Source organism: Heteronotia binoei, chromosome 15, assembly GCF_032191835.1.
Source record: "Heteronotia binoei isolate CCM8104 ecotype False Entrance Well chromosome 15, APGP_CSIRO_Hbin_v1, whole genome shotgun sequence".
Taxonomy (NCBI): Eukaryota; Metazoa; Chordata; class Lepidosauria; order Squamata; family Gekkonidae; genus Heteronotia; species Heteronotia binoei.
This window is the reverse complement of record NC_083237.1, coordinates 36219188-36242601: the sequence shown is the minus strand read 5'-3', so window position 1 is coordinate 36242601 and position 23414 is coordinate 36219188. Positions and strand designations below refer to the sequence as shown.

The window sequence follows — 23414 nt, the reverse complement described above, 5'->3', positions numbered from 1 at the left end:
GGTTTACAAGTTTATGCATGGGATGGAGAAAGTAGAGAAAGAAGTACTTTTCTCCCTTTCTTACAATATAAGTACTTGTAGGCATTCAATGAAATTGCTGAGCAGTCAAGTTAAAACGGATAAAAGGAAGTACTTCTTCACCCAAAGGGTGATTAACATGTGGAATTCACTGCCACAGGAGGTGGTGGCGGCTATAAGCATAGCCAGCTTCAAGAGAGGATTGGATAAAAATATGGAGCAGAGGTCAATCAGTGGCTATTAGCCACAGTGTGTGTGTGTGTGTGTATTGGCCACTGTGTGACAAAGAGTGTTGGACTGGATGGGCCACTGGCCTGATCCAACATGGCTTCTCTTATGTTCTATAAAGAGGTTATGTCCCTTTTTAACCCACTGATTTCAATGAAAAGGCATACCTCTGTTTAGGATGGCACTGTAAATTGCCTACATTTATTCTAAAATTGGCTGTGGCTCAGTAGCAGAGCATCTGCTTTGAATGCAGACAGTCCAGTTAAAGGAGTGCTGCTTTAAATGCAGCACCTCCAGTTAAAAGAGTCAGGTAGTAGGTGATGTGAAGGAACCCTGCCTGAGAGACCTGGAGACATGTTTCCAGTCTGAGTGGACAATACTGACTTTGACTGACCAATGGTCTGATTTAGTATACGGCAGCTTCATGGATCTCATGTGATTCTCTCCCCAAACTACTAAATTAGCATGTTTCTGCATAAGAAAAAAAATTGATGTCTTGCCAACTGAGAGAGCAATCCTACTCCAACTCAGAGATCAAGATACTGAGGTCTATTCCATGGGGCTTACTGTCAAGAAAATGTTAAATAAAATTGTAGTGTTATTGACTGAGGAAAGAAAATGTTCTGCATGAACCTCATGCTTTTAAGCCTAGCTGCTGCTTTTCCTGTGCATATCGACACCAAAGCTCAGAAATCCTTTCCCTGCAGTCTTCCCTTAGCTACCCGCCCCTGCTTTCATCTTCAACAGTTATCTTGTTTTATGGTTCAATTGATTCTATCTTCTGTTTAGGGGAGGGGAAGGCAGCATAGTATTGCCTTATCTCATCAGATGTTGGAAACTAAACAGGATCAGTAATTGGAAGGTAGACCACCAAGGAAGACTCTATAAAGGAAGGCAATTGCAAACCACCTCTGCTTCTCATTTGCCTTGAAAGCCCCTCATTGAAGTTTTCATGTTAGCTGCAACTTGATGGCACTACACACAAATACATCTTCTGTTTTGTTTTATTGGTGTTGGTTTCTTTTTACTCATGTATCTCTTAATTTCATATAGCACTGTGTCTGTGTGTGGTCACTGTATACTGCTTTAGGGCTGCTTGCCATTCCATTTTTGTCTGATGAAGTCTGCTTAGAGCACACAAAAGCTTACATTCTGAATAAAACTTAGTTGATCTTAAAGGTGCAACTTGACTACGGCTTTGTTCCATTGCTTTAGACACTGTTTGTGATGGAGTGATCTATCAATATTCTAAACAAATAAATACTTTTAAACAGATGGGAAAATTTGTTTCTCTACACATAAAAGTCAGCACTTGAACACTTGCTCTCACCAAAACAGAAATGAGGTTGGATCAGTTGCTCTCCTCAGTATAGCTTCCAATCCACACAAAAGTCCAAAGATCCCATATATAGCCTTTTCAATGGTCAAATGTTCAGTGAAAAACTTCAACAATAAAGCTGGTGGGATCCAATGCGATTAACAAATTGACTAAAATACAGCATGATCATTTGGTGTGAATACAGGCGAGATCTCCAATTTGGAGGAAAATATTGTAATGCTGCTGCATTTATTTTAATATGACATTTGTATTAAATTGAATGAGCAGCACATTCCATCCTTGGTTAGTTTTACCTTGCTGAAAAGCAACATCACATATTTGGGATAATAGTCGAAAAAAATCAGAGGTGTTTTAATGGTAGGTTTTTCTGAACTGCAGTTCTGCATGTTAGTACACATCTTTTCCTATTTAAAGGCACAGAAACTTAATTGTAATATTACTTTTTAAAAATATAGAGAGATACATAAAAACCAACCCAAGTTCAATAAAGGGATTCTTCAAGTACAATAAAGGGGAGGGACTGTGGATTAGTGGTAAAGCATCTGCTTGGGAAGCAGAAGATCCCAGGTTCAATCCCTGGCATCTCCAAAAAAGGGTCCAGGCAAATAGGTGTGAAAAAGCTCAGCTTGAGACCCTGGAGAGCCGCTGCCAGTCTGAGAAGACAATACTGACTTTGATGGACCAAGGGTCTGATTCAGTATAAGGCAGCTTCATATGTTCCCACCCACCCAAGCTGAGGCTATGCCTGGCAGGCATAATAACACCTGGCAGACAAAAGCCATACATGACAGAAACCCAAAGAAAGAGGATTACTGGGCCAAACTGAACCAAACGTGCTACTTGGATTTTTCCGCTATTATCTGTTATACTGCAATTCAAAATTGTTTTGAGATGAATTTTAAACTGAACAGTTGGTTATTTTGGAACACAGTAAAAACATTAAATAATTGCAAGGTCTACTTTTGTTTTCTAAAAGATTTTGCTACAGAGTGAGAAAGTTGGTATCTTAATCAAATCACAAGCTTTGCCAAATTAATGGTGCAAAAACTGAGACCCTGTAAAATAAAGCAAGAAGCTCATGGTGGTGGGGGGGGAGAGTTTATTTGTGGTCAAACGATATAATTAAGCAGCACTTACTCCATTCTCCTTGATTCCTGCTGACTTGTGATGTGGTTTCTTCTCAACTCAAGAAGAGTAGGTGCAATAATAATCTTGTTTTGGAAGACATGCCACTTGCAGCTAAAATATTGTGTCATGAACTAGCAGACAGGTGGAAATACACAGAACACTAATCAATGATGTAATACATGCAAACATGCACAGTTCTATACACTGAGATTCTTCCATTACTTCTTGTTTCTTAGTAGTGTGGCCAGAGTTGCTCTAAACGAAGCTAATCCACTGTGTCCTTCACTTTGACAGTTTAGTCTATCATGATTCATGGCACAGGGAAGTGGAACAATGTCTGAATGTTCTGAAGGAAAGCACTGAGTTTACAAAGCTTTCCCATCCAATGAAGGCCAACTGGGATTTCATAATTGCCGCACAATGATTCTTTCAGAATGCTTCAATGTTCTGCAACTGCCTTAAACTCCTGGGGAAACTGAGAAACATTACTGTCTACGACTGGGAAGGAAGTACCATCCTTCAATTATTATGGGTTAGATCCACTCTACTTTTCCACTGGTCAAATCTTGGTCTAGTCTTGGTCAGGCCTCAGATTCAGCAGGAGTTCACAGGAGTACAACTCCTGAACCTTTCTGAGGGTTCCCCCTCCTCCTTCCCACCTACCTTGTCCATTGAATAGTAGGTGCAGCTGCATAACAATCCCTGGATTAGGAGAGCAGGCAGCCAGCCAGCCACCAGGAGCTTTGCCACACACCCCATCAGCCCTCTTTAACCCCTGGAGAAGTGCACGCCACCCTTTCTCCACTGCTTATGTGATTTTGGGCAGCATGTGGCTTGCTGGCCTTTTGACTGTGGGGGGGCAGCTTGAGGCTGGCTGAATCTCTAGCCAACCCAAGCAGGCCTCGCTCACCCAGGGTTCACCTTTCTTGCATCGGGTTGCTTTTGACTGGGGGTGGGCGGTATATGCTAATGAGATCCACTACCTATTTTTTCTACAAAATGACCCTTGGCCTTGGTATATACACAAGCACAATATGCCAGAAGGATTGAAAATTGTATTAGAATGAAAGCCTGGTCTCTGCTTGAACTAGCTAACTGCAGGACCATAGCCAGAATTTCAAATTTGGTGGGGCCACAGGCAGGATTTTTTGTTTAAGGGGACCAGGAGGCTGGGCTGTCAGTGCTGGAAGGCTGAATTTAATTACTGGCCTGGAGTGCAGATCTAATGGTTTTGCATCCCTAGTGAGTCTCCTCCCCTCCTCCAGGCTCCATGCCCCACATCCCCAGGAATTTCCAATCCTGAAGTTGGCAACCGACAGCCACAATTGCAAATCCAAGGAGAAGTTGCCCTCTGACTCAGCTGTGTTTGCATCAGCCCCAATCAATCAAAAAGAGAAATACAAATATTGCGGTAAAAGAAAATACTTCTGAAGATTGGGTCAGGGTTTTTTGTTTTTTTAAAAAAATGTGCTGATCCAGCAGCATACAATTATTTTGCATATAGATGAGCAATCACAAGATATATACTTAACCCCCTTTCCTACTGCCAAATGACATTGAAGTTGAAATGACCTGACTTGATGGACCTGCACTCGGCTGCTAGTTACCAAGTATAGAAATTTGTTAACTAACTAAAGTCCAATTTTATGGCGACTTGGGAAGAAATGGTGGATGTGGCTTGTGTCCATTACCACCAGGCAACAAGGCAAGCCACACTGGCCAGTTGGTGCCTCAGTATAGCCTAGTGCTCCAAACATCTGCTTGGGTCACTTGACCAGTGAACTGGTCCTAATCAGGCTGAAGTTAAAAGGGCCAGGTTCATATCCTCAAGCAGCCATGAAGCTCTTCCTCCCTTCTTCCTTGGCGGCAGTGATTACACAGAGGGTAGAGTCTTGGTAGACCTGGAACATACTGTGTTCTCACATGGATTTCTCATGGCTACTGCTTAGCAATTAGTCATGTTAATTTGCCTTTTGATTACAATTTTTGGGTGGAATCTGACCAATAGAGTATTGTGTTCAGTTTTGGCCACCATAATTTAAGAAGGATATAGACCAGCTGGAACATGTCCCATAGAGATCCTGCAAGATGGTTAGGGGTATGTAGACCAAGTTCTACAAGGAAAGGCTGAAAGGAGCTGGGTATGTTTAGCCTAGAGAAAAGATGACTGAGTGGCCAACAGGAGTGGCCAAACTTGATTAAATTAAGAGCCACATCAAATGTTTGAGAGCCACAAGACATGAACAAATATTACACACGTCTTTTTTAAAAAAAAACTCTTAATACTTTCTTTGCACAGAGATAGATAGATAGATAGATAGATAGATAGATAGATAGATAGATAGATAGATAGATAGATAGATAGATAGATAGATAGATAGATAGATAGATAGATAGATAGATAGATGCACACATATATTTATACACACACAACATGACCATGCTAAAAGGCGACTTTAAAAAAACAAAAGCTCTGAATAACAGTCCTCATAAGACCAGCATAGTGAAAGGTTAAGGAATTTTTATTTGGCACCGGTGGGAGAAGGAAACACACTTGTACCATATAAATCACTGACCACCTTTTGCATCATTATGCATCTGTGTTTGCCTTCTCACCAAGGTTAGCAAATATAGCTCCTACAAAAGCCATAAAATAAGGGGAAACCCTGCACAGCTCTCTTAAATTCTGTCACTCCTTCCAGCGGCTCCCTCAGCTCTTATACTCTATTCCCTCACTCTAGGTCTCGAGGTGACCTCTGTGGTGGAGGAAAAGAGCTTGTAAACCTATTTTCCCCTCCATCCCCACTTCACACATGGTGGAAATAGCTGCCTACCTATGGGTCGGCACTCAAAGAATGACTGAGGTCCTGATGCTCAACATGCTTGCTTGAGAGTAAGCCTGCTTGACATCTAGGAGCCATACAATATGTGTGAAAGGGCTGCATGTGACTCCAAAGCTGCTGTTTGGCCACCCCTGTGATGTGACGACCATCTTCAAGTACTGGAAGGGCTGTCATAAAGAGATGATGAGAAGTTGTTTTCTGTTGCTCTGGAAGGTCAGACCAGAACCAATTGTCAGCTATGTGCCTTGAAGTTTACTTTATTAGTTGAAATGTTTATTTACTTTTGACTAACCCTGCAATCCCATGCTTTACTAACCCCAACAATACTAAAGAAATGTAAAGGGGAGACAAGACGGGTGATTAAGGTGCTAAAGGTCTTTGAAGTGCAAACCAGCTAGCTAGTTCCCAGGCGCCTGCCGGAACCGGGCAAGGCCACAGCAGGGGAGGAGAGACAGGCTGTGAATGTGAGGAGATAACAGATATGGAGACTGGTTACTTTCAATGGATGGGACCCGCTTTATTATGAGTAAGTGATTTAAAACCCCTATGCTTTGATGTGTGTCCATAAATGCCTATGCATGTGCTTGCTTCGTTATTAGTATCAATGAACCTGCGTAGAGGATAGCACTGATGTAATCAATAAATGGAAACTTTGTTTTGAACAATCTAAGTCTATCCATTCTTGAAACTTCAATGCTCCTTCGCTGACATTTTGATACTAATCCTCACGGGGCTTATCGGAAGAGAGTTACTTTTAAGCGAATGGCTGAAGAAGCACTCGATGACCGAGAGTCCTCACCGATAAAAGACAACCTTGGGTCTCCGGCGTCCGTGAGACGTCCGTGAGCCGCGGAAAGTAAAGAAGGTGAGCAGCCAAGCACTGTTCATCACCCCGACGCCCTCCTGGAACCCCCGAACCTCCACCACCCTGATGGACAAGGCGGCACAGAGGCACGCAAACCTCCTGCGCACCCCGGGGGAGACGGAGGACTGCGGGAGCCCGGAACGGCGGAGTGGCCTGGCCGGGGAAGGGGAAGCTGGGAGCAGACACCCCGGAGCAAGCAACGCCTAGACTCAGAAGGTGAGGATGGCTGCGACTTGAGGGCATCTTCACCGAAGCACGACCCTACCGAGGACCTCCGGAGGGAGATGGAGATCCTGGGGTGCGATCTAAGGCAATAAATGAAAGCAAGCATGTCCATGATGCTGCGGGAGGTGCAGAAGCAAATTGACCGCGCCTTGGCCCAGGCGCTGGGGAGAGCCGGTGGACAGGCACCACCAGTCCTAGCCCCTCCTGCCCCACCAGGAGGGCAGCCGCGCCGGTGTCCCCAGTTGGGGCTGCAGCCCCGAGGGTGAAGACCCAAGAGCTGGACATCACCTTCGATGGGACCCCCGACAAAGTGGAGTATTTCATCCTCCAGGCCAACAGCTACATGCACTACTGGGGGAACATCTTCCCGGACGAGCACAGCTGTGTAGCCTACCTTGGGTCGAAGATGATGGGGGACGCCCAGCTGTGGTACGTAAGCCTCCACGAAGTCCGTGGCCCCAAAGTGGCCACCGTGGCGGGTTTCCTGCAGGCCCTCCTATCCCAATTCAAAGACCCCCTGTGAGAGACCCGAGCCATCGCTGGGATGGACGAGATCCAGCAGGGGGGCAGATCGATCAGGGAGTACTCCCTGGAGTTCCACAACCACTGCCGCAAGATACATGGTTGGAGTGAGGCCATGAAAGTTAGAGCTTTCAAGAAGGGGCTGAACGCCGGGATTTTGGATCGGGCCCTCCAGCAAGCAAGGCCCGCCATCCTTGTCGGCTGGGTCCAACTGGCTGGGGAGGTTGAGACCAACATGAAAGAGGCGGCCCTCCAGCGCCAGGGCCACCAGAGCAAACCGAGCCGAGAAACCAGGCCGGCGCCCAAGGCAGAGCCCAAGAAGATGGCAGGGGGGGGGAGCCCCCAAACCTTTCCCTGGCCTGCACAAGTGCTACCAGTGCGGGGACCCAAACCATTTGGCCGCCAACTGCCCCGAGCGGAGCTAGGCAACCACTCCAGCAGCAAGGGGACCAACCAGCGGGGTGAAGAAGATGGTCAAGCCGAAGGAGTCGAGCCACAGCAGCACCGCACTATCGATGGTGCTTGACGAGGATTCTATAATGCTGGATGAGCAGGGGGAAGACCCCTGGGAGATCGAGCCAGCGGGAAATGAGGCCGACCTGCACTAGAAGCGGCAGGTCCCGGAAAAGCGGCACCACTATGGGTGAGAATATCGGGGGAATATCGGGGGAATTAATGTTTGTCCCATTGACTTTATTAAACGTGAGGCTGAAGCGATTCGTGCACGCCAGGGCCTTTATTGACTCGGGGTGTACACGGGAGATTATAACCCGAAGACTAGTGGAAATGTTAGAGCTCACCAAGGAGCTTCTGCCCCGGCCCCTTGAGTTCGAGCAGATGGACGGGACTAGGATGAAGGGGGAGCCCTGCACCGAGCAGACCCAAGAGGTCCCCATGGGCATAGATGATCACTGGGACTTGGAAGTATTCGTGATCGCCCCCTCCTGCTACTTTGACATCGTATTGGGGGTGGGGTGGCTCGCTCGCCACCAGCTTAAAATAGAGTGGGGGGAGCACACAATTAACTTCATTGACAGGTGGTGTGCCTCCCACCTCTGGCGAGAACTATAGGGCCCCAGGCCACCCCCTAAGAATGAGAAACTCTGTGTAACCATAGAGGAGATAAAGACTATCCCCCGGAAGTACCGGGATCTTAAGGGGGCATTCAGCGAAATTGAGGCCGATGAGCTGCCGCCACACAGAAGGACAGACTGTGCCATAGAGCTCATCCCGGGCCAGTCACTACCCAAAGCAAAGTTGTACTCCATGGGGTGGGCGGAGAAGGAAGAGCTCCGGAAATTTTTAGACAAAAACCTATGCCGTGGCTTTATTCACCCGGCCACAGCCCCCCACGCCGCCCCGGTGCTCTTCCGGAAGAAGAAGGATGGGAGCCTAAGACTTTGTACCAATTTTTGAGGGATTAACGGGATTTCCATGACCAACGCCTACCCCCTTCCCCTGATCAAGGACCTACTAAGCGAGGTCTCGAAGGGGTCGATTTTCACCAAGCTTGACCTTCAAGACGCCTACTTTAGGGTCAGAATCAAGGAAGGGGATGAGTGGAAAACCGCGTTCAATACACCCATGGGACAGTTTGAGTACCTAGTAATGCCGTTTGGACTTCAAGGGGCCCCGGGGGTGTTCATGAACTTTATCAATGATGTGCTGAGAAAATATTTGTATCAGGGGGTGGTGGTGTACCTGGATGACATCATTATCTATTCTAAAGATCTACCCTCCCACGTGAAGCTGGTTCGAGAGGTTCTAGACACCCTTTACAAAAACAAGCTCTACGCCAAGCTGTCTAAATGTGAGTTTTACAAGAAGGAACTAGACTACCTAGGTTTCTGGGTATCGGGAAAAGGGCTAGCCATGGACCGGGCCAAAATACAGGCGGTACTAGATTGGGAACCCCTGAGGACACGTAGACAGCTCCAATCGTTCCTCGGGTTCGCAAATTTCTATAGGTCATTCATACAGGGGTTCGCCAAAGTGGCCCTACCCCTAACCGACCTGCTACAGACTAAGGGGAAGGGTCCCGAGGCGAAAAAACCCGGGGCTAAGTTAAATCGGTCCAACCGGTGCCAGGAGGCATTCGACACCCTGAAGCATCTTTCCACTAGCGAGCCAGTGCTGGTGCACCCTAATGAACTCAAACCCTTCATGGTCCAGTACGACGCCTCCAACACGGCTGTGGGGGCAATATTAATGCAGAAAGACGGGGAGGGCCACCTGAGACCGTGCGCCTACATTTCGCGCAAGTTCTCGAACGAGCAAAGAAACTGGTCGGTGTGGGACAAGGAAGCCTACGCAGTCACGTTCGCTCTGAAAACCTGGCGGTCGTGGCTGGAAGGCGCGCGAGTTCCATTCGAGATCTGGACCGACCATAAGAACTTAGAAGCCCTGACGGGGTGCCAAAAATTGACGGGGAAGCAGATCCGGTGGGCGGGATTTTTCGCCAAATTCGATTTTACACTGCGGCACATCCCCGGCTCTAAAAACTTTCTAGCGGACGCCCTCTCGAGACTCCCCCAACATGACAGTGAATGGGAGGAGGTCATAGACTCACTAGTGCACCCTGAGGCGGTAGCCGGGGCGATACAGACCCGATCAAAAACCGCAGTCCAAAAGAAAGACCCCTGGGGGAGAACAAATTGATAACCGAAGCAGAGGCAGAGGGGGAGAATCGCCCGGATGGACTAAAAAAAGGGGAGGGTGGGTTTTGGTACCACGAGGGGAAACTCTATGTCCCAAAATCGCTGAGAGTGGAGGTGCTACAACATTGCCACACAAATAAACTGGCAGGGCACTTTGGTTACGTGAAGACCCTCCATCTGATCCACCGGCAATTCTGGCGGCCTCAAATGAAAAGAGACATTTCGGAGTTCGTTCAAACATGCCCCACCTGCCTCATGGCCAAACGATGGGGGGGAAAGTGCCGGGGTTATTGCAACCACTCCCCACTGCCAAACGGCCATGGTCTGTGGTGTCCATGGACTTTATAGTAGAGCTGCCGCCCTCCCGTGGGCGAACAGTAATATTGGTGGTGGTGGACACTTTTTCCAAGCAAGCTCACTTTATCCCCTGCCGAAAGCTCCCCACCGCCAAAGAACTGGCTCAGTTGTTCTTTCTGCACGTGGTCCGGGTCCACTCATTCCCGGACAAGGTCATTAGTGACCACGGGCAGCAGTTCGTTGCCAACTTCTGGCGGGAGTTCTGTAAACTGTCTGGGATAGAGCAGGGGCTAAGCTCCGCCTATCACCCTCAAACGGACGGTCAAAGCAAGAGGGTGAACGGGCTTTTGGAGCAGTACCTACACTGCTACATAAACTTCCAGCAATCCAACTGGGTGGACCTCCTGCCCTTTGCAGAGTATGGATATAATAACAGCCTCCACAGCTCGACAAAAGTCTCCCCATTCCAGGCTGTGAATGGCTATGAGGGGAAGCCGTTTCCATCCCTCCCGGGGGGAAACGATCCGCCCCTTTCCCCAGAGTGTCAACAATGGTGGGGAAAGTTAGCAAAGTCCTGGGGAATGATCCAGGAAAACTTAGAGGAGGCGAAAAAGGACTACAAAGCCCAATTCGATAAAAAACACAGCCTGGGATGGGACTTCAAAGTGGGCGAGACAGTGTTCCTGTCTACCAAAAATCTGCCGCTGCCACAGATCTCCCGGAAGCTCGCCTACCGATTCTTGGGGGCATTCCGGATAAAAAGAGTAATCAACCAAGTGACTGTAGAACTGGATCTACCCAAACTGTTCAGTAAAATACACTCTGTTTTCCATTGCAGTCTTATCCGTCGAGACCCGGGTGGGTCGAAGTGGCATCCCCGGAGCCCCGAACCGGAACCAATTCTGGTGAGGGGCCAGAAACATCACAAAGTGAAGGAGATACTGGATGCTAAAATGCAGAGGGGGGGTTACACTACTTAGTCCGCTGGCGCCATTTCCCGCCAAGCTGTGACAAATGGGTGAAGTCCTCAGACCTGAACGCCCCTCAACTATTGAAGCAATTTTACCTACTGCACCCAGAAAAACCCTGAGCAAGAGCTTAGGGGGGGGCAGTATGTCAGCTATGTGCTTTGAAGTTTACTTTATTAGTTGAAATGTTTATTTACTTTTGACTAACCCTGTAATCCCATGCCTTACTAACCCCAACAATACTAAAGAAATGTAAAGGGGGGACAAGACGGGTGATTAAGATGCTAAAGGTCTTTGAAGTGCAAACCAGCTAGCTAGTTCCCAGGCGCCCGCCGGAACCCGGCAAGGCCACAGCAGGGGAGGAGAGACAGGCTGTGAATGTGAGGAGATAACAGATATGGAGACTGGTTACTTTCAACGGATGGGACCCGCTTTATTATGAGAAAGTGATTTAAAACCCTTATGCTTTGATGTGTGTCCATAAATGCCTATGCATGTGCTTGCTTCGTTATTAGTATCAATGAACCTGCGTAGAGAATAGCACTGATGTAATCAATAAATGGAAACTTTGTTTTGAACAATCCAAGTCTATCTATTCTTGAAACTTCAATGCCCCTTCGCTGACACCAATGACTTGAAATTAAATCAAAAGAGTTTTCAACTAAACATTAGGAAGAACTTCCTGACATAGTGTTTCCTCAGTGAAACAGGCTTCCTCAGGAGGTGGTGAACTCTCCTTCTTTGGAGGTTTTTAAACAGAGGCTACATGGCCATCTGACAGCAATGTCAATTCTGTGAACTTAGACAGACTATGAGAAGGAGGGCAGGAAGGGTTACATCAGTGCTTAGTTCTCATAGCCCTTTCTTACATGACGAGGGAAATGCTGATTTCTACTTTGGGGTCAGGCAGCAATTTTTCTCCAGACCAGTTCAGCCAGGGATTCTAGATGCAGGGAGGTTGCCATCTTTTGGGCATGGAGCAGGTGTCACTGGGTGTGGGTTGAGGTATTTGTGAATGTCCTGCATTGTGCAGAGGGTCCCATCCAACTCTAGGATACTATGAATACATGACCAGGTTTTTTGTTGGCAAAAAAGGGAAGGAGGATCCCATTTTGAGCATTAAAAAGGCTATTCTGGGGATCATAGGGCCTATATGGACCAAAGCCATATGGAACAAAGGCAGAAGTAATGAGGAAACTTGGGTGCAACTGACTGAAGATGGCTGGATCCTGTCATTTGTCGTTGTGGTGATTAAGTAAAAACAGAGATGCTTGGAACTTGTAAACTTCTTAAACCCTAGTGCTTAAATCCCTAGAGCTGCCCTAGAGAATCCCATGTAAACATCTTAGTTTTAATTATCTAAAGCTGAGAAAGAAACCAGCTACAATAAGTAAGTTAAAGATTTTGCCAGATCTATTATAAAGAACCATAGATACAACCTGCTAAAGAAGCTGGACTATCATAGGGCAAAATTCAATTAAACTATAAACAATTTATGCATTTCTCATCCAGCAGATCATGAGCTCTTGCTATCATCCCTGACTACTGGATTTTACTTCTTCCTTTTTAACTGTAGTCCTGTAAGTTCATCTCTCCTTTTAGACAACTAGGGTATTTCTGCTCCAGGCAACTGACTGATGAAAATCAGGATGATAGTGAACAATAATCAAGAGGATGTTGTCCTATGATTGAGCAGTCAAGGAGATTCAATCAAGCCATGCTTTGTAGGCGATGGGAATTGACTAAAGTAAGTTGACCATGAAATATATCAGTTTAAGTAGATCTAGATGAGACTCACAACAGTGCAAAAACAATATAGCTTGTTTGTTATTGATAATTTGTATGCTGTTGTTGAAATATTTTTTTTATATCCCTTTGTGAGCTGCCTTGAGCAGATCTTTGGAGCAGCATCATGTACATGTTCTAAATAAATATGTAAATAACACTCCACCCTAAACCACTGTCTGTCCTTTAGCTGCCACAAGAGATTTTTTTTAAATGTAAGAAATTTCACTTTTACTTGAAAACCCTGAGCTGGATGTCCCCCAGTTCTCCTTCTCACTACAGCCCCTATCCCTCTTCAGTTTTGTTCATTCAGGTCTCATGATCCCCAACAGAGACTTTTTAGGTGGAGACTTTGTCACCAGTATTGGACTCATCCATTTCTGCGCTTCTCCCCAACCTCTTCAGAGGTTTCATCTAAGCACACATTTTTTTAGTTCTCTTTGAAAGTTACAGTAAGCAAAATTGGGTGACATTTTCACTAGCCATATATTTTGTGTTCTTTCCCTGCCACGGATAGCTGAGAAAAATCCACGCTGGAAATTCTGTCATGCAAAATGCTATCTATATAAAAACAGAAAACCTAGATGATATGGGGACCTAGGCTCTGTTTTTCACACAAGCTTAGCTGGATAGTGAGGATTAAATGGTCTTCATGTTAGCATCATGGACTCAAACTGGTTTCCTGCACTTTGTGAACTCATGGCAAAATCTTGGTTACTAGCAGACAACACACTTCTGAACTGTTAATAAAACATAAACCCTTTCACCTTAACTTGAATATCAAACAAATGAGGTGTTTAAAGAATAACAGAATTTACATCAATAGAAATGTTAAAACAAGGTATTTGAGACTGTTTTATTAAATTCTGCTGCGGCACTTGATTTTAGTGAGTTTCACAAGAATATCCCCATCCTATCATTGTCATGGATCCCAGGGAATGTTTTCACAGGCAGATGTAATCCTAGAAGGATCCTATGTAAAATTTCCACTGATGGAAGCAATTTCCATCAGCAGAGCATGCCTTTCTTGCCTCTCCTCTACCACTGCAGCCCAAATGCTTCACTGGGAGGACACTCAGGAACAGTATTTGGGGATTCTGAGTGTTGGAGTGAGTGACTCAGCATGCCTGGACATTATGGGGTGGGGCACTACATCACTCTAAGTGTGTATAGGTATTACCTCCTTTAATGGGTTGCCTCTCTCTTTCTTAACTTTGGAGCTGCCCTCTGGCCCTTCTTCTCTCTTGCTTTGTCCTGTCACTCTCACTTCACATGGCCATAACCATGAGACATATGTCTCTACAGGTCTTGCCTGTAGATACAATGCCCTCATACTTCAACACACATGATGCTCAAAAAGATGGTCATTTGTGACCGAAAAAGTACTCTTTAGATTATGCTTTTCTTTCTCTTTTTTTGCCTGCAACCTGAATATGAACTGGATCTACCTGAATAAATGTAAGTGTACCTTTTCTGCAATATACTTGTTGGGAGATTTATTTAATGAACTTAATATCAGGCCTCTATATCTGGGCAGAATTTTGCTATATTAGTAATATATTCCAATTAGATGATAGGTGCCCAGAGTGAATTTTAAAGTTTGGGGGTTTTTTTCTCTTGCTTGAGCAATTACAAGGCTTCACCATCTGTTGGCAAAAACAAAAGAAGAGTTTGCTTGCAGCCGGTTCCAGGCTCTGAGTATAGAAAGAAACTTTTATCTCCCTCATTTCTGAATTGCAAAACTATAAACCAAAGGTATGCAATCCTAGAGAAATTTACCTGAGATAATTTCAGTGCATGACTTTTGCTCAAGGAGGAAAAATCTAGCTTTTCATGAATTGTTATATGATCTTCAGCAGGTCTTTTTTTTCTGAGGGAATGTGGCAGAACAGAGTTCTGGAACCTCTTTGGGGAAACAACATTTTCAAAAAATGTTTTAAAGTTCATGAGGGACACCCATGTGTTTTGTTTCTGCTTCATTTCCTTCTTGAGAGTTCCTGCCCTCTTTTTCCAGTAAGAAAATCCCTGACCTAAAGGGTCTGAAAATAAGATCACAAGATAGGAGAATGAAGGTGGTAAAGCACAAAATCTGATTATTAGTACTCTCGCTATTTCCCAATTGGTGGACATAAAAGGACAAAAAAAAATGTAAAAGGGATGATTGAAGCCTTAATAAAGATTTATAAAAAGCAAGACCAAGCTAGCAATACTTCTTTGTTTAGAGAACTTTTCTCAATTAGGCTGCAAGGAAGTGAAAATGCAGAAATTCATATAGAAACACTATTACATCTAATTGATAACCTTGCACTGAAGTTTGCAGCAGGTATTGGGGGGGGGACCTACTGACATCGACTCCCATCAGCAGACATTTCCTCTGAATCCAACCAATTTCCCCCCCCCCCCTTTGGATATTGTCACAAGTGAAGATGACATTGGGTCACACTGACATTTACTCAAATTCCAAAACCTTAGTTTCTTTAGTAACCTTTTTGGCTATGTTCAGAACATCATATTTATTGTAGCTTTATTTGTGGAGGGGAAAAGATCAAAAGCTGAGTCAACTCATTTATCTGCTTTTTTAAGGGAAAAGTATGCTATGATCCCAAATATATATATATTAAAAAAATAATAAGGTCTTTTAAAAGAGTAATAGACTCCCAGCAGTAATGTAAAACAAGTTTAAATGAATCCAGATTTGTGATAAGAAAGCAAAAATTTACTCAAACTTCTTGACATGTTTCTTGAATCATAGTCACCTGCTGACTTGTATACGTGCTTTAGTGTCCAGTTGCAGAATTATTTTTCCAAGCACCAACATTGGCACTGTTTTCTGGTTTCATCTGATTTCTCCTACAAGCCTTCTAATTCCAGCTCCCATAATCACTCTACCTGCAAATAATAAAGACTGGTTGAAATTGCTTTCAGTCAAACTTCACTTCCTGTGGCATATATAGACATAATTTCTGCTCAGACAGATCTAATATGCTTTGGATTAAAAGAAAAAAATCCAATAAACATTACAAGAAAATAAATGCAATATGGTATTTACCTTACATTGTAAGATCTAGGGTGTAACGTTTGATTTGTCTGTTCTGGTGAGTGGCTAGAAATTGAAATGAACTGAACAGAGATGACAAGAATTAAAAGGACGTATTTTCATAGGCTCAAAGAAATCTGTTTCAAAACATGTTTTATTCTTTTAAAAGCAATGACAACAATGTTATGCTATTGAGCAGGTTGCATTCAAACACCTTTTCTGCTGATGAAAAAAGGAGGAAGAGTCAAGGAACCATCCTATATGGAACTATGAGGGACAGAGTCTGGAATTAATAAAGCTGAGTGAAAAATGGTTTTCATCTGCCAGATCATCATATCTTTTCTTCTTCCACTACTCTTTAGTGCATACTTAACTGCCATCTGTACATTTTTGCTAGGCATAGATGTATCACATACAGCAGACAGAGCATACAAGCTGTCAACAGGAATGAGTATTCTTCCATTAGTGGCAGTGGTAGTAATTTCCCAGTGTTTTTTTTTTCTTCCTCTTTTTTTCTTGCTTACAGTTCTGTAGCAGCATGACCATAAATGACAGAGAAAATGTTTCAGGAACAATTGTGACTGAGTTTGTGTTGCTTGGCTTCTCTAACCACCAGGAAATGGAAGTGCCACTGTTCGTCCTCTTCCTGACCATGTACGTGCTGACAATAATAGGCAATGCTCTGGTCATTCTCTTGATCCACCTTGATGCTCGCCTCCACACTCCCATGTACTACTTCCTCAGCAACCTCTCTTGGTTGGAGATCATCATCACCACCACAGTCACACCCAAGATGCTGAGCCTTCTCATCTCAAAGTCAAAGACCATCTCCTTCTTTGGCTGTGCTGTTCAGGTGACATTGTATTTCCTTGCTGGAACCACAGAAGTCTTGCTCCTTGGTGTTATGTCTGTGGACCGATATTTGGCCATCTGCAACCCATTACGTTACACAGCTATCATGAGTAACCAAGTCTGTACGCTCATGATGCTTTCCTGCTGGATGGGAAGTATTGTTTGCATTGTGGTTGGTATAATCTTCAAATCTGGTCTCCCTTACTGTGGCCCAAATGTCATTGACCATTTCTTCTGTGACACAAGCCCCTTGACACAGTTGCTATGTGCAGACACCACCCTGGTTCAAGTTGTGGAATTAATTTCATCCTGTTTCACACTACTGACCTCTGTTTCTGTGACAGCTATCTCCTACCTCTGCATCATTGTCACGGTGATGAGGATGCCCTCAGCTGATGGTAGAAAGAAAGCCTTCAGCACCTGCAGCTCCCACATCACTGTGGCTTCACTATACTATGGCAGCAGCATATTCATCTATGTTAGGCCAGCCGGCAGCACTTCCATGGATTTCAATAAGGTGGCCACTGTACTTAACACAGTGGTAACACCTTTACTCAACCCCATCATCTATAATTTTAGAAACAAGGTAGTCAAGGATGTGATGAAAGACACAGTGAAGCAAATTGGTGGTAGATTAGTGAAGACAGTTTGATCAAGCATCATTTTCTGCATATCTGCAATTGAGGGGTTTTTTTGTATAGTCATAAGCACTAAATGTCTCAAGATCAGTGTGAGGGTATCAGGAAAGACCGTAGCCTCTATGCCCAATTTGTTGGTCCTCCAAGGCAACTAGTCTGCCATTGTAACCCTATTCATAAAATACACTGAACACATATATAATCGTATAACCCCTTAGTGACTTATCCCTTCCCTCATCATCAACAGTTATCTTGTTTTATGGTTAAACTGATTCTATCTTCTGTTTGGAGGAGGGAAGGCAGCATAGTATTGCCTGATCTCATCAGATCTTGGAAGCTAAGCAGGGTTGGTAATGGTAAGGGAGATCACTGAGGAAGACTCTGCAGGAAGACAATGGGAAATCACCTCTGCTCCTCAGTTGCCTTGAAAGCCCCTTATTGAGGTTTTCATAAATCAGTTGCAACTTGATGGCACTACACGCACACACACAACTGTTTTCTGGGGGGTTTTTACTCATATATCTTCTAGTTTTATATAGCATTGGGTTTGTTATGTTTACATGTTTAGTCATTATATACTACTTTAGAAACTGTGAAGAAGTGGTCTATCAATATTCTAAACAAATAAATACTTTTAAATAGATGGAAAATTTGTTTCTCTATCCATGAAAGTCAGCACTTTAAAACTTGCTCTTTCCAAAGCAGAAATTAAGTTGGATCAATTCCCATCCTCACTATACCATCCATTCCACACAAAAGTCCAAAGATCCCCAGTATAGCCTTTTTGGTGGTCAAACCTCTAGTGAAAAACATCAACAGAAAAATTGGTAGAATCAATTGAGATTAAGCAGGAATGTGTCTCCTTTAAGGAATGCATTTTTTTTCAATACTCAAGGATCAACAAATTTCATAGCTGAACAACCACCACTAAAAATAACCCTTGAAATATCTTTGGGAAATGGACATGTTACTAACATGGCATTCTGAAAGAACTGTTATTGGCTTATTTTAGCAATCATCTTGAAGCAGAGGAGAATATGGTGTTTAAAGCTTGAAAACTTCAAGCAATGTTCTGGGGCCAATTGAAGAAAACAAGCATTCCAGAACACTACCCAAGAAAAATGCCCTTAGTTAGTTTTAATGCCCTCTCAGCCCCATCTTTGATGTTGTATAGCTATGGGAACCCAACCCATCAGCTCATCCAAGGTCTGTATCATGTTGATATTTTATTTATCTTATTTTATTTTTACTTATTTTACAAAAACCTTAATTTTAGAATTTAAACACAATGCACAAAACTGTGATCCAATTCCAAAATAAAAGTACAGCTAGAATCTGCATTTCCCTTGTTTTTGTTAAGAACCTGAATGTATTGGCTACATCTAGTAACCACTATAGTCCAGTCCTTTAATTTCTTTGTGTAGCTTGAAGTTGTTATAGACACATCATTTCCCCCTTCATATTGTCCCCAGTACTGTCATTTCAAACATTGTGTCATGATGATGGAGGATATTTGTGTCCTGACCTACCCCTGATACAAGCCCTTCACTTAAAAACAAGCAGCCAAAAAACTTTTCTTCCAAGTCTGTCATACTGAATCAGTTGTTCCATTTCATCAGCATCACCCACCAGTGTCACCCACCAGCTTCAAGGTGCTTATCAGAATTGCATTGCCAAACATGGAGATAATTAGAACAGAGTTTGTGTCATCGTTACCAGAAAACTCAAGCTAACCCTTGCATTTTGCCTTTGAAGTAATTGTGCCATAAAAGGCACAATTCATCAGAAAATAAAGCTAAGTATATGAAATATGGACACACAGTTTAGGGTGATGATAGGAGTTGTGGAACCAAAAATTAAGGAAAGTGGGAGATCATGGCCTAGCTTATCTGCAGAAGCCCCCTCCCCAAATGCTATTTGCAATGGAAGATAAGAGTGACTCTGGCAGGTGTGAGTCATCCAAAAATGAACCTATGACCTTGGAATTAGTCAGCAGTTTCAGGATCATCATGAGAGTTGCAATGCCAAATATTAAGGGAATTATAACATCCTGGCCTGTGTGATCACAATTTTTGTTTTTGAAGTTACAGTTTACGATAGCTCACCCAAAACTAAAATAAAGAATCTCAAAATTTCTCTCTAATATAAGAAGAGCCCTGCTAGTTTAGACCAATGGTCCATCTAGGCCAGCATCATGTCTCACATATTGGCTAGCCAGTTCCTCTGGAGGGCCAACAATAGGGCAAAGAGGCCAGGACTTTCCCCTGATAATGCCTCCTGGCTCTGGGATTCTGTGGTTTAGTGCCTCTGAATGTGGAAGGTCTCCACAGTTACCATAGCTAGTAGCCACTGATAGACTTATCCTCCAAGAATCTACTTAATCCCCTTTCAAAGCTGTTTATTCTTGTGGCCATTACTGTAGCACCTGGCAACCAATTTCATATTTTATGCACTCTCTGTGTAAAGAAGTATTTTCGTTTTTCCCATCCTGAATCTACTGCCCATCATCTTCATTGGGTTCTAGTCTTTTGGGAAAGGCAGAAAACTGTCTCTTTGTCAACTCTTTCCAAACCATGCATAATTTTGTAAACCTCTATCATGCCCATCATTAATTGTCTCTTTTCTAAACTGAAAAGTCCCAGAGTCTTCAGCCTTTTCTCATAGGGAAAGTGCTCCAGCCCTCTAATCACTCAAGTAGCAACCAGTAATCAGGTACAAGATGATCATGTCATCCATGGGATGGTCAGGTCTTGGTTCCACAACTCCCATCATCACGGTGTCCTTACCACTGATTGCTAAAACCTGTCTGTGGTTTCTGTTGTCCCAACAGCAATAGAGGAAGCCTTCAGCTCTCACTGTTATCTCTAAAGTCATGATAGTTACATTTAGGCATTAAAATTTTGTTCCTGGAGGTCAGTAAACCTTCATTCTCTGCTGTTCTTTGCTCTGGAATTATGGTGTTTTCAAGGCAGGAGTTGACGTTCAGCTGTAGAGTGGTTGAGGAGGGCCTCCAACCACTGTACAGCTGATCACCATTTAATGCCTGTTCTCCAGGAAGAGAACAGGAAACAAAGTAGGGATCTCCTCTGGGAGATAGAAACTGTTAGAAAATCACTGTCTCCTCTTCTGTCAATGGAAATACCATTTCATCAGAGGAACCACTACACTTGATATATTGTGCATCGATCAATTTATGCCTTGGGGGTAAAATCAAACTGACTATATTCAACCATTTAATCAATGAAAAACATATTGCTGATTCTGAGTTAAAGACACTATTCACAGTCAGTAGTGGTGGGGTATTAATCAAGGGAAGCCAAAATGTTGTGGGTCCCCCCATATAAATTAATGAGAAAGGGCTAACCAGGTATTATATAATATTCATGAAATTAATTTTAAAATTAATCTAATCCAGAATCAGACTCAAATGTGGAATTTCCAATTCTTAGTTAGGTAATTCCCATCAAACAGCTTCCACAGAACAGTTTTAACATCTTCATTCCTCATGCTGTAAATGATAGGATTCAACATTGGTGGTAATAGGGTATATAGCACTGTAAACTGATCCACACTGGCAGTTGGCAACAGATAGGCAAAAAAAGCAGTACTGAAAAACAAAGTCACAACAGTGAGGTGAGGGAGACATGTAGAGAAGACTTTTCGTCTTCCCTCCAGCGAGGGCATCTTCAGCACTGTAGAAAAGATCTGTACATAAGAAGCAATGATGAAAACAAAGCAGCCAAAGCCAAATACTGAAGTAAAGGCAATAGCTGCATATTCATTGAGGTTAAATCCAGAGCAAGACATTGTGAGGAGCTGTGGGATTTCACAAAAGAACTGATTGACAGTGTTAGAGCAGAAGGGCACTGAAAAAGTGGCCCAAGTTTGAATGGCTGCATTCAGAAAGCCTGCAATCCATGCTCCACCTGCCTTTTCAAAGCATGCTCTCTTATCCATGAGAGAAGGATAATGCAGTGGGTGGCAGATGGCAGCATATCGGTCATAAGCCATGACGGTGAGGAGGAAAACGTCTGCTGAGAAGAGAGAGGTGAAAAAAAAACACCTGGGCAACACATTCGGAATACAAAATCTGTGTTCTGTTCATGAAGTCATTGGCCAAGGATCTGGGGAAGGTAATGGATATGGATCCGAGATCAATAATGGACAAATTTACAAGAAAGAAATATATCGGAGTCTGAAGGTGCGTGTTGAGAGCTATCAGGGCAATGATGAGAATATTGCCCAAAAAGACAGCCAAGTAAAGTCTTAAAAACACCACAAAATGTAAAACCTGAAGCTCTTGAAAATCTGAAAACCCCAGAAGCAAGAAATGTGTTGTGGCACTTATATTAGGCATCTCTACATTTAGTTGTGCCTGTTGAAGGAAGAACATTGATTAAAATATTTTTCACCTCAAATAACAAGTATTTACATTTCATATTCTTACACCTAAGTAGGCTGTAGCAAAACCACATGCAGCCCATTTCCTCCCAGCCCCAGGCCAGAAAACATAGATTTGAGGCTAGACTGCATCTGATTAACAATGTACATTACCAGGGCTGGCCCTAGGGTGCATGGCACCCCAGGCAGCCTCACTGTCCACCGCCCCCCATCGCCCCTGGCCCGCCCACCTCCACAGCGCCACTTCCTCCCTCCCTGTCTCACAATTTTAATGCCTGGGAACCAGCAGTGAAGTGCTGTGCTCCCCAGCTCATTAAAGGCTGTCCCCCCTGCCGATTAGCTGATCAGCGGGCAAAACCTTGCCGGAGGCCAACAGCTCCTATGCTGACCCTCAGGCAAGCTCACAATCAGCGCAGGGGTAGTAGCAGCAGGAAGGACAAGCAAGCTGCTGAGAAAGAGCTGCTGCTGCTTCCTCCCCACTTCCTCCCTGGATCACGTGGGAAGGAAGTGGGGAGGAGACAGTGGCTGCAGCTCTTTTTCAGTGGCTCACTTGTCCTATCCGCCACCACTGCCCCCTGTGCTGATTGCAAATGTGCCTGAGCGCTGGCATAGGAGCCGCCAGCCTCTGGCACGGTTTTACCTGCCGATCAACTGATCAGCAGAAGGGCAACCTTTAAAGAGCTCAAGGAGTGTGACACTTCACCACCTGTTTCCAGGCATTAAAATTGTGAGGGAGGGAGGGGGAGGCAAATAGAGGGCGAGGGCTGAATTCGATGCCCCTGCCCTGCTAATGTCTAGCTTGCCTAGTGGGTGGGTCAGCTTTCTACATTACCTATCAACACTGCAGTTTCTTGGTAGGAATGCAACCCTTTATCCACTCACTCCTGCAACAGCTAATCATGCCCCACTCCTTTTTACACATCACTCCATCTGACTTGGCATCACTTTTTTTGGAATGTGGAGATTTCTATGAAGATAGTGAAGTGAGTGAGATGGAAATGATACATGAAAAGAACATGGCAGAGAATTGTTTCCTTGATTCAAACCAATAGGACCTGGATTGTTAGAACTGAAAGATGGATAGATGCTTAGAGAAGGAACAGGCATGAATGAATGTAAGAAAATGAAGCTCCATTTACCTACAATTGAGGATGCAAGTGATGGCGTTAAGACAGAGATGTACAAGTAGATTAGACATGTCAGACATACACACACACACTTCTTCCACTTAAAGTGTTTTCAGTGGATGAAAGTACATTAAAGTCAGTGGGTGTAGAAGGATATGACTCTGTATAGGATTGCTCCAGACTGTATCTATGAATATGCTGGTATGTTTGTGTATTCCCACTTTCTTTCTCTCTTTCTTGGAATCATAGAGCTGGAAGGGATCTCCAGGGTCATCTAGTCCAGCTTCCTGTACAATGCAGGAAATTTACAAATACCTCTCCCCCACAACCCCAGTGACCCCTGCTTCCATGCCTAGAAGATGGGGAGAAACTCTAGCATCCCTGGAAAAATTCCTCTCTGACACCTAAGTGGTGATCGGCATTTCTCTGGGCATGTAAGAAAGGTTCACAAGAACTGAGCATTGATGCCTCTTGTGATCTGCCT

At 44.1% G+C, this 23414-nt stretch overlaps 1 protein-coding gene and 1 pseudogene across 1 annotated transcript; one reads left to right on the top strand and one right to left on the bottom strand.

Annotated features, from left to right (window-relative positions):
• The first annotated feature begins 10703 nt into the window (after positions 1 to 10703).
• On the top strand, positions 10704 to 17416 carry LOC132583387 (olfactory receptor 6M1-like). The gene is made up of 2 exons (XM_060255039.1): positions 10704 to 10886; positions 16439 to 17416. Exons 1-2 carry the CDS (start codon positions 10704 to 10706, stop codon positions 17414 to 17416), a joined length of 1161 nt encoding a protein of 386 aa, XP_060111022.1.
• Positions 17417 to 20825: 3409 nt separating this feature from the next.
• On the bottom strand, positions 20826 to 21759 carry LOC132583386 (olfactory receptor 14A16-like; annotated as a pseudogene).
• Between the last annotated feature and the right edge of the window lie 1655 nt (positions 21760 to 23414).

What these genes read in the sequence shown, in the direction of transcription:
- LOC132583387 (XM_060255039.1), top strand. Translation starts at nt 10,704, where the DNA reads ATGATCCAGGAAAACTTAGAGGAGGCGAAAAAGGACTACAAAGCCCAA. An exon ending in GGGCATTCCGGATAAAAAGA is followed by an intron (nt 10,887 to 16,438) that starts GTAATCAACCAA and finishes TCTTGCTTACAG; the next exon opens with TTCTGTAGCAGCATGACCAT.